The sequence below is a fragment of the Pectinophora gossypiella genome, chromosome 3, assembly GCF_024362695.1.
Source record: "Pectinophora gossypiella chromosome 3, ilPecGoss1.1, whole genome shotgun sequence".
NCBI classification, from domain to species: domain Eukaryota; kingdom Metazoa; phylum Arthropoda; class Insecta; order Lepidoptera; family Gelechiidae; genus Pectinophora; species Pectinophora gossypiella.
This window is the reverse complement of record NC_065406.1, coordinates 8114886-8126983: the sequence shown is the minus strand read 5'-3', so window position 1 is coordinate 8126983 and position 12098 is coordinate 8114886. Positions and strand designations below refer to the sequence as shown.

The 12098-nt window shown below is 38.3% G+C and overlaps 1 protein-coding gene across 7 annotated transcripts in view; it reads left to right on the top strand.

The window, feature by feature from the left end:
* LOC126381824 (matrix metalloproteinase-14) overlaps positions 1–11718 on the top strand; it is a 37353-nt gene extending 25635 nt beyond the window's left edge. For 2 of the 7 annotated variants that reach the window (XM_050031322.1, XM_050031321.1), the window contains exons 4-13: positions 2233–2337; positions 3577–3745; positions 4420–4495; positions 5049–5126; positions 5418–5549; positions 6010–6181; positions 6471–6674; positions 7120–7376; positions 7593–7743; positions 11289–11718. In XM_050031322.1, coding sequence (XP_049887279.1) covers positions 2233–2337; positions 3577–3745; positions 4420–4495; positions 5049–5126; positions 5418–5549; positions 6010–6181; positions 6471–6674; positions 7120–7376; positions 7593–7743; positions 11289–11401 — 1457 coding nt within the window. In that variant the 3' untranslated portion in view covers positions 11402–11718. Of the gene's footprint in view, positions 1–2232; positions 2338–3576; positions 3746–4419; positions 4496–5048; positions 5127–5417; positions 5550–6009; positions 6182–6470; positions 6675–7119; positions 7377–7592; positions 7744–9646; positions 9845–10826; positions 10939–11288 lie in introns of all 7 variants that reach the window. The other 5 variants (XR_007568985.1, XR_007568982.1, XR_007568984.1 and 2 more) reach the window with 5 other exon arrangements.
* The last annotated feature ends 380 nt before the right edge of the window (positions 11719–12098 follow it).

Genomic DNA, 12098 nt, shown 5'->3' with positions numbered 1-12098 from the left:
GCACTATGCTATACTATATCTATACTCTATCTTTCCGTCTTGCTCCATACTAGAGCACAAGAACTACATGTTAAAAAATATATGTACGTAATATATTAACCTCAATTTTAATGTATAAAATACGTGACGTAGATCTGACCATTATTAACGCCATGATTGATTTAAGTACTGTTGAATAATTTTTGATTAAATTGTCTGTAAAACCTACGATCCATCACTCTATATAAAAAAAATAAAAAAAATATATGATCGAATAATTTAGGAATTATTCCCTTATAAAACTTTTTTATGGGAATTTTAGATAATGGCATACTCCACCACGCTGCTCCAATGCGGGTTAGCATTTTCTTTTATGAAATAGTAGTATAGTCTATCTATTGTAGGAACAGATATTAAATCCATCCTTTTCTTTTTCATCTAATATTTAAGGACCTCCTATCAGTAAGTATTGTAGTACCTATTGAAACCATATTATTCTAATTACGTTACCTACATCACTTCCTGTACCTTTAGACGTTACGCAACGGTCACAAGCCCTGATATAACGTGCAAAACAATGCGTCAATACACGAAGGTAAGCATTATGTTCAATAAGGAATGATTTATTTATTAAACCGAAAATTATATAAATTGCGGTGGATTATGTGGTCATCTATGCGGTCATAAATGACTATACTGAGTATAAAGCATACAACTGGTGCATGACTGGGCGTTGTGGACGTGCATTTCTTGTTGCACGGGCTGACGTAATGTAAGTATGTGATGTGAGGTCTACATCCGCGCACCTTGACCTTGCGTGGCAGTCGCCGGCCGCCGAGCCTGCACCCGCTTGTTACTGTCCACACTCCGCAATCCCGCGACCCTGGCACGTTCATTACTACTATCAAGATTCACACATCGACAATACAATTTGCTACTCTATGAGACCACTGTTGGCAGCCTACTACTTAAATACCGTATCATTATGTGGGCATAAGCTGAATCGTCTTCGAGCCAGTACGTGCCTTGACACGAGAAGTAGTTTATTGGTCTTGACTATCTGCTAAGGGCAGTGTTATTATGTAAGCAAATAACGCAGCCTGCAGGCATGTATACATAATTCATGGTTGGTCATTGCACGAGTCCACTTGGGAAGTTAAGCACATTATGCTGTGTTACGAGACGATGGATTTGTATTGTTCGTGATTTATCATGCGTTTCGGAAGCCCCACATAGTGATGTTTTTGGAATAGAATGAATGTCATTCATTTGAATTGGTCTTGATAACTTCGTAATGACGTCAATAGGCAGGTAGCTGTTGAGGTACAAAGTACGCATGCATACCATATGTTGGTAACTACTTATTAAAATTTTCCGTCTGGATGTTTTTATACATAGTCCAAAGTAATCTTGACACCAAATAATGTCAACTTGAGATTTCATCATTATCCATAAAATATCATGAAACATTTGTCATCACTGTCTGACGACGTCAACCTCTGTTAGGTGTACAGAAGGTCTGTTTTGCTAAATAATTGTCGACCTTGTACTCTTGCGATAGGTTAGTGAAATACTGAAATATTTATTTTGATAGCGTTTAAAAACGTAAGTACCTAGTACACAGTTATAAAAGTATTTTAACACGCAATAGAGACCGTTGGTTCATTTTTAGATTTATCCTGGTGGCAATTGGCCACAGTGTGGAAGTTCCCATGGATCAGCTATCAGAGATCTGCCAGTAAGCATTGGTCGTCACGTCTCAACAGCCGTTGTTCCTGTTTATTCATAGTTTTCCGCATGCGGTTGCGGTCGACGTGCTTGTGTAATTACTTCCTCGTCATCAGATACAAAAACTACGTTTGGTGTCAACCAATCGTGTTTGGTTTTGTTATACAAATAAGTCAATGTTATAGTTTCATTTCTGTTTGCAGAACTTTTACATAACTTTCTTAGATTGAAGTCAGCTTAGACAGTACCTACCTACTGAATCGAATAGTGGTTTGTCCTCAAATTCAAAATTCGCCATGAATTAATTGTGCGGATCAAAAAATCAAAAATTAAAAGAGACTTATTGCAATTGAATTGATTGGATTGTAGGATAACAGTAATACTATTATTATTCTTACATTTTTCATTGGGTTGATGAGGTTGGTTCTCCACCTCACAACCCACGCAATAGAAGAGTAGAAGATCCTTACATTAATAAGCATATAATAAGCATAATTAATTAAGTATATGTATTTTTTTGTACAGGCGAGTTGGACGAGGAGACGACCAAAGTGATGTCACTGCCGAGGTGTGGTGTCAGAGATAAGGTGGGCTTCGGGGAGACTCGTGCCAAGAGATACGCGCTCCAAGGTAAGACTCTAAGCGCCACGAATGGCCAAGGGACTTCTTGAACTATCAATCAACTTGGTACTTCATAAGTATATTCTCTTAAGGCAGTTTACCGTGAAGAACAACACTTGTTTCTCAAGTTATTGTTGTTTTCTAGTGGCCTATAGGAAGTAGTCAAGTACTTAGTGTAGCTGATCTGATTTGATAGATTATTTAGGGTGCTTTCGATCAGTAGTAAGACCTAATTATTTTACTGTGTTTTTTTATTGACATTTGATAAGTAAGTAATAGAGAGGCCAGCCCCGTTTTGTTTATCGCCGTTCTAGAGCCTCAATATCTTCTGATATCTGATTTATTCCCGATAACTTTACAAACTTACAAGCTAGGTCATTTTTTATCAAAATACAGGATGTAACTGAAATCGTAACGAATACTAAGGGGGATTATTCAGACCATGATTCTGAGTTGATATCAAGTGGAATTTTCCGTCGCAAAATTCGTGATTTTTAAATTATAGAAAAGTCTACTTGATATTAATTCAGAATAATGAGGTGAATCAGCCCCCTCAGTATTGGTTACGATGTCACTTACACCCTGTACAAGTACATACAGGTTGCCATACAAGTAGGTATGGGTGTTAGTGACACCATTACGAATACTGAGGGGGATGGTTCAGACCTTGTTAAATTATTTTCAGTGCCAAACTTTTGCGACAGAAAATTCCACTTGATATCAACTGAGAATCATGGGCTGAATCAACCCTCAAAGTTTTCGTTGCGATGTCACTAACACCCTGTATGTCGTCCTCAATAGTTACAAGTTACAGCTGTACTAAATGAGTTTAGTTAGATAAACAGCAAGACAGTGTCATTGCCGATCAACCTCGCAGACATTCGAATCAACACGCTTTCTCTATCTTAGGCAATCGCGTCACGGTTTTTAATCTCAGCATTCGTTTGGGCCACTGACAAACCATAAATTTCATTACCATAAGTCCTTGACTGAATTGTATTCAAATTAAACAAATCGTCTCTTGTATTGGAAATCAGCAAAAATTTTACGCTTAGTGTCTGAATTTTGAGAGCATTTAGAAATTCTCACGAATCTGACGAAATTCAATCGACCAGATCGAACGAAAAATCCACATTCGAAAGATATAGTATGTGTAGTTTTCATTATTTACTAAAATATTTTCCAGTAGATTTGTCCCTACCTGTATAATTATACTTGTACATTGGATTCCCGAATCTTTTGTCTCAGGTTCAAGATGGCGCGTGAAGAACCTGACGTACAAAATCGCCAAGTACCCATCAAGACTGAACCGCGCCGAGGTGGACGCTGAGCTCGCTAAGGCCTTCTCCGTATGGTCCGACTACACGGACCTCACCTTCACGCAGAAAAGGACCGGACAAGTCCACATTGAAATTAGGTCCGTATTTTTGGGTTGCTTTCAATATTAATAAATAGCTTGAATTTTATTCAAAATAAGAGAGGTATAATAATAGAAATACACAGTGCCACATTTGTTCATGTCGATTTAAAAAACAAAAACATAAATCTTAAGGTAAACCTGACCTTTTTTTTTTTATTACCAGGCAGGGCATGAAACTAAGAGGAAAATTAAAAAAAACGACTACCAATTTATTGAAATTGATTGCTTTGCGGTTGACAATAAACCGAAAAATATGCAATCGTATGCTATTTAGCATACTGTTTGCTATTTCAAAACTCAACTGTTTCACACACCAATTTTAAATTTAAGAATGAATAAAGTTGAGCGAGAAATTGCGGCTTGAAAGTGGGTTTGGAAAACAAATTGTGCATATCGTTTAGATTTGTATAGAGATACTAAATACGCAATCACAGGACAATCTGCTGTTGGCATTGTAACTGTAACTATTTCATTCAGCAATAATGCGTTTTACAATGCACGGTAATCCGCGTTGCGTAACTGAACACAAACGTTGTCATTGAGGTTTGATGCTGACCTGCCGATACAAGTACCACATGCATGATGTATCCATGCTTATTATGTGATGTACCTTTACATAATTCATGTCATGTTCTACTGTGCTATATTCATATTTGTGTTCTGTTGAATAGGTTTGAAAAGGGAGAGCATGGAGATGGTGATCCGTTCGATGGGCCCGGTGGTACTCTTGCGCATGCATATTTCCCGGTAAGTTAATATATAGTTATTATTACAAATAAATAGTATTTTAAAAGTGAACAAAGGGTACAGTCCCTACTTACATGACTCAATAGGAACACCTGCAAACAATGATTTCTATGAATTGCTGACGAATTAAGTGAGCGTTTACGCAAATGGTGAAAAGTTGCGGATGTAACACATTGTAATACAGTGAAAGTAATAACAAAATGTTAACGGCCTCCGTGGTCCAGTGGTTGAGCGTTGGGCATTCGGTGGCCCCGGGTTCGAATCTCGGTGAGGACATATCACAAAAATCACTCTTTTTTGGTCAGGACATTACAGGCTGATCACCTAATTGTCTGAAAACAAGATGATCCGTGCTACAAACGGCACGTTAAACAGTTGGTCCCGGATACTACTTACAGATGTATGTATGTAGATACATGATGTCAGCAGCCTTTGGCGGCTCAGTAATAAGCCTGACTGGGGTTGATGAGGTTGGTATTCACAACCCGCTATAAGAAGAAGATAACGAAATGTTTATTTTGTAATGGGTATTTTATGTCATATTTGTGTGCAGGTATACGGAGGTGATGCTCACTTCGACGATGCAGAGATGTGGTCTATCAATTCGAGGAGGGGAACCAATCTTTTCCAGGTTAGTTCTTTAATTATCACTGTGAATCCGATCAACTAATACTAAAATCGGTTTGAGTCATTAAATACGAAACGGAAAATAATTATTAGTTACTTACTTGATTGCTTGGGTTACCCAGAAAATATACCTCAACCAATACAGCGTTTCGTTACAAATATGTTAAATAGTTACGTAATACTGTTGCAGCTATGTTTTATATTATATTTTGTATCATTTTTATATATTTTCTAGTGATAAAAATGTAGTGTAATTTTGTAGTTGTAGTAAATAACTTTCTACGGTACGTTTCAGGTAGCGGCGCATGAGTTCGGGCACTCGCTAGGTCTGTCCCACAGCGACGTGAGGTCTGCACTGATGGCTCCCTTCTACCGCGGCTACGACCCTGCCTTCCAACTTGACCAGGATGATGTCCAGGGCATTCAGGTTTGTATCAAAATGTATCATTATCTTCTATGCATTCAGAGTATCACTCCAAACGGAACAAGAACGAAACTAATGCATACCTCGCAGTGGAACAGAACGATAGAGTATGTACCATATCCCCTCTGGTTTATAAAGGCGACGCCTCTTGGATGGATATATACTGTATATGTTATGTTATCTGCACATACTTACTATAAATCATAGTTATTATTCTAAGCTAGATAGTGATAAAACGCATTCTGGAATTAAATTATTTTCTCACCATAACCAAAACAAAAAACTCTTATTCATCGGATGTTTGAGTTGAGGGTAATTTTTTGACGTGACTTTTGGTAGATAGGAGCCTTAGATGTCATAGCTACTTGGCCTAAAAAGCTATATGTGTTTTATACATTACAAAAACATCTAAAAACAAAAAAACATCTGTCAAGTATGCTAAAGTTCCTCCACCTACTTCCAGGCGCTATACGGGCGGAAGACCCAAACGGACATCGGTGGTGGAGGCGCCAGCGTACCATCTGTGCCGCGCGCCACCACGCAGCAACCCTCGGCTGAAGACCCCGCGCTCTGTGCCGACCCCAACATTGATACCATTTTCAATTCCGCTGACGGTGCCACATTTATCTTCAAAGGTAAGGACGAAGATTACCCGACTGCGCAACGTAAATGAGGGTAATGAGTTCGATGGTTACAGATAATTAGAAACGGTTATATCTGATTTTCTACCAATCTTCTTCTATCGGTTGTGAGGTAGATGACCAACCTCAGCAACCCTGGTGTCAGGGTTATCATTGAGCTGTCATAATAATCATCCAGATCGTATCTATGTTTGTATTTGTGTATGTTCATTTCGCAATGAATTTGAGTCTTTTTGTTTACAGTATGTGAGTGATTTATTTATGTACTTATATTTTTCCGCAGGCGAGCACTATTGGAGGCTGACAGAGGACGGCGTTGCGGCCGGATACCCCCGCCTCATCTCCCGCGCCTGGCCTGGCCTCCCCGGCAACATCGATGCAGCTTTCACCTACAAGAACGGCAAGACCTACTTCTTCAAGGGGTCCAAGTACTGGAGGTACAATGGACAGAAGATGGACGGCGAGTATCCTAAGGAAATCAGTGAAGGTACGTAAATAAAAGATCTTTTTGGAGTTTGAAACGTTACATCGTTTAGATAGTCGTACCAATTCGCAGGGCATGTCTTCGAATGTATTTTTTTTTTCTTTTTTTGTGACGTGACTAGATTAGTCGATTAGTAGAGTAGATTTTCCGCAAATGGCAATAACTACTTGGCCGGACAAATGGGGAGCGATGAGGGCTCTCACCCTAATATGTTAATAATTACTGCAGTATGACAAGTCTAGGTAAATATTGTTGAAATTCAAACAGTTTTCACTGTTATTGAATAGGTCAATGTCGACTATCGCGGAATCGACCAGTCCGCTTTTGTCATATTTCTTTCTAATACAAACGTCTTAAAGTCCTGTGACTGGCTCTATTCTAATATAATTTTCTTAAAAATAACGTATATAACCTTCACCGTTAATATAATCTAAAAAAACTTCTGCAGGCTTCACGGGCATCCCAGACAACTTAGACGCCGCTTTGGTCTGGTCTGGCAACGGCAAGATCTACTTCTACAAAGGCTCTAAGTTCTGGAGGTTCGACCCGGCGCAAAGGCCACCGGTCAAGGGCACATACCCTAAACCTCTGTCGAACTGGGAAGGCATTCCTGATAACATTGATGCAGCTCTCCAATATACTAATGGATATACATACTTCTTTAAGGGAGGCTCCTACTGGCGGTTTAATGATAGAACTTTCAGTGTAAGTACTTTTAAAAATATTTACTTAACATGATTTGGGAGACAAGTCACATCAAAATTATGCTCTCTCAGTGGCTTTTACTGTGCTTCAAAATACTCTCTTGTTGATAAAGTAAAGTTTGTACCAAGTAACAACAATTGTCCCTAATACTGGTCAGATTATCTTTAACCCTTCCTCATAAAGTACCTAATCAAATAATATTATTCTTTTATAAAGGTGGACACAGACAACCCAGCGTTCCCGCGTTCGACGGCGTACTGGTGGTTGGGCTGCACCAGTGCTCCGAAAGGCACCGTCGGAGGTAGTGCCAAGCTCACGCTCCCGCCGTTGTCAGACGACGACGTGGGCGACATACAGTTCGACGCAGGTAGGCGCCCAGACCGCGGTCAACAACTGACCAAATGACCAAGAGACTGATCCATGACAGAAAGACAGATAAAACCAGGGTTTCAGAAATGCCAAAAAAGAAGTAACAATCCTCTGTTTAAAACTATTTTCAATCATACTGATTCTAAGTATATACTATTGCCACCATTTAAAAAGTTCTCTTTGCTGTGGCACAAAAATAGGCCACAACGAGACATTTTTGCTGTGTGCTAAGAAAACTTGGATTGTAAAAATATCGCCTAAGTACCCAATTCTTATTTGGATGCCACCCAAAATAACTATTAAAGAATGACACACTGAGATTGTAACGGACGTTTTAGTGGCCTTATACAATACCAGAAATAAGATTTACTTAAAGATTAACTTGGGATTTTCTTTTATTTTTTATTTCCTTTGCATAAAAATGGGGGAGAAAAAGTGCAATTCGACTTGGTAGGTGACAGTGACAATAACATAAAATTATGAACTATTTTGTTTGACAATATTGGTAAAAAAAATATAATGATAAATCAAACTTGTCGTTTGTAATAGGAAAACATAATATTGAAAATTGGTTTCTTACGAGTATTGACGAAAATCCGACCAACGCCGACTCCACTGTAGTTGTTAAATGTTCGCTCTTGTGTCCTGTCTCTTGTTATTGTTATGAATGTTTGTTTTATTTAATGTTATCAACTTTACTGTTTTGTACTTTCATTTACTATTTACTTATCTTATACTACTTAATTTCTTTACAGAATGTCTTTCTCCCTTGGTCTCAACTTCTCTTTGTTTTACACTTTTCTTTATTTAGTTTCATTATTTTATGTTCACAATATTTAAGTACCATTTTAAAACATGTGTCCATTTTAGATACTAACAAAGTGCGGTTTGACGTTCTAATTCTAACTTAACCCAAAACTAACAATATGTAGATAGTTATTTTCGTACTTTTACTAACCCACTAATTTAAAAGCTCTACATACTTATTATCTAAATCGTAATAACTAATAAATACTGCCAATACCAATTGTGTTTAACATGGTTTTGCCTGCTTATAGACTGTAGATAAGAAGGCATTTTTCAATAATTTCATAGGATATTATTCTCTAATGCCTTTATTTCTGCGTCTATTTAGTGGCAATGCAATGTACACAGTACGTCCGCTACTAACAGCCAGCTATGCTTGCAATAAGTGAATAACACTCCAAGGCGATGGTCAATTGCTTGGAAGTGGGCTATTGGTGGCAGCAGAGCAAGGCAGTGGCAGACGGTGGATGGTCACAGACCACGAACTGACGACGACGCGGCTTCTGGGCGCCTCCTGCGGCCCTCTTAACAAAGCTACGAGCAGCCTTCTTACAAGTCTAAAGGGGCAACGCGTTACATGAGTTACATCAAAGAATACAAGCTTAACCACTTTAGTCTTGTAAAAACAGGGACTTGTAATTTTGCTAATTGGGGCCGTCATACGTCACCCTGCGAATTTGTGGTATGATTATTTTAAGTGGATTTTAAGAGAAGCGTACCTCAAGTTTGCAAAGTGATGGTTCACCTAAACACATTGAGAATCATTATTAGATACAAGAATTTAGAACACCAAAATCATTATTATATTTGTGCCTACACAATTTATGTGCACTTTGAATCACTTTTGAAATTAGAAGCAAATTAATTTATGTGATTACTTACCACACTTGTGAAACCACTCGATTGTTATTTGTAAAAAATGTGCACCTCATAAAGTGTTTACAAATATGCAAGACACCAATTTTGTATCAATGTTACACCAAGACTTTATAATAATATTGAACCAATCACCTCAGCAATACTATCGTGCTGTGTAACCAGGTGCTTGGGACAAGTTCACGTTTCTATGTGTGTGTTGTGTTTTGTTTTTCTAGGTGTAAAATCATCCGCTCCCAGATCATTCTTCTGGTTCAGGAAATAGCCTCGGTGGAGAGTTCCTGAACATTGTACATAAAGAAATTGCATAAAGAACAAAGACTCAATTAGTAACATAGGAGAATATATGCGAATACCAGTGAGATTATAGACATAAGCGGTGATTTTAGTACCGGCGAGCTTATCACGCGCTGCCTGTACGTGTACTTCATTTCACGTTTGCATGGCATGTTGCATGCAGTCAGTGCTTGTGGCTTGTGGTTGGGGCGGCAGTGAAGCACGCCAGCGTAGGGGTCGCACTCTGCTTTGTATTCGGTGCCGGCTTCGTATAGTTAAGGAACAATGAACACTGGATATTTTCGCTATCTAAATAATAAATATAATGATTTACTGATTCTCATAGTAGTCAAGTAGAAAATATCTAGAGCCATTTTCCCTCAACATTTCATCTAACATGTTTTCCAAAGTACATCTCTTCCTCGGAGGTTTGATCCGTTGATTTTCTAATTAGGCGTAGGTAAGATACATACGTACTTGTACGTTACACGGTTTGAAGCACTCAGCACTCGAGATTAGAGTTGGTTATGGGATGTAGATGATAAATAATACCCGTATATCTTTTTAGATATAATGAAGCGTAAAATACGAATAATCGTCATGAAACTGTGAATGCATCGCATTCGCATTTGTAAGTAAAGAGCGGGGTATCTTCGTCTAAAGTAAGAAAAGTTGTGTTCCACAAAGTTTTTCTAAACTCACGGCGTGTTTCAGCGCACAAATCTACTGACATCTTATCGAATAAACTTCAGTATATACGTAGAGATATGATGAATGAATTTCTTATCTTTCGATAGTTTTCATGAATAATCCATTACGTAACTAACATATTGATATATGCATGTAACTGACAGAGTTGAAATGAGTAGTATGTAGATTAACAAAAAATAATCTATTAGATTTATAGGATTTATACAATTTTGAATAAATGGGACTACGTTATCGTTTAAAAACAAAACTGTAGTACTTATGTGTGAAAATATAAATAGAGTTGAAATATTATAAAACTGCATGTAAATATTATAAAATACGTACGTATATTGAGTTGTAGGGGTAGTTTGCACACGGGTTACGGTTTCGGTGGTCGGTTATACAGTTTCTAAAGGAAAGTTGATGTTTCAGTGGTCAACGTCCAGTCGGGGGGGGCTAGACTGTAGAGGGAAGTGCGGCGAAGAGCCGCATCGGTATGTTAGGAGGACCGCGTCCTCCGCCGCGACACCGCTCACGCGCCTCTGTAGGTCCCTTTTGATACCATCTTGATACTGCCGCGAATTCCGGTTTCTTTACCTTTTTATCATAAGCGGAATTCGCGGTACCTGCATCTGTCAGGACTGATATTTCTTATTTTTTTCGAACAGTAACGCGTTATATTTTCATAACGAAAGTAAGAAACAACAGTCCCCGACATTTCACTTATCACGCTTGCCATTTATCATTTTGTTTCTTTGTCCTGTTTAATTGTGTTATGTTATTAAAGCATATTACACACGTATGATAGAAGATAATTTTGCTAAAATAGCACTTTTGCACGCTTGTATGTGTTACTAATGTTTACGGAGTAAAACATAGGCTTATATTGTACAGATGCCGCGGAGACGTCTGGCGATTCAGGGAATAGAAGTGGGGCGTCAAGTTCACAGTTGTCGCTAGCGGCCGCGCTGATGGCGTTGGCTGTTGCGCTGCGGGCGCGCCGTTAGCGACGCCGCGACCCCGCGACCCCGCGACCCATCGACCCCGCGACCCCGCGACCCCGCCCCGCGACCCGGCCAGCCCCCGACTGTGGCTGTGCGTGAGGTCACCGACTGTGATCGTGCGTTGTGTGCCTGACTGCGTTCGGTATATTGTGTATAGCGAACGCCATGCTGTGATGAAGAATGTGTCTTTTTATACTATTGCGCGAACGATAATTTAATGAGAAGTCATAGTTTTTATACTTATTATAAATAGATGATGTAAGCACGAGTGTGATATTGATGTAAGCGAAGATTTTTGTATTAAAATATTTAAACTGCCATTGTTGTAAATTTTATTCATTTCGTTGTACTTTTACATACTATTTTTATATTTTTCCTTTTAAGAAAAAAATACTTCTTATTACAATAAATTGAAATGTTGTATGTGACTTCTGCTCGTGTACATAAAGTATAAAAAACTCATATAAATAATAGACACTTTAATATTTTTAATTGGTTTATTTAACGTTTTTCTGGTTCTCCAATAATTCCTCTTAAGTTAGTAATTACAAGTTTATATGACAATATTTTTCGTTTTTATTCCATTTTCATAAACGTATTTTTTTAATAAACATCTCCACAATTCACCATAACACGGTCGTGCGACCTACTGTCTCAATCGTTCTAACTCTTAGGAAAATGCAAATAATATTAAATTTCA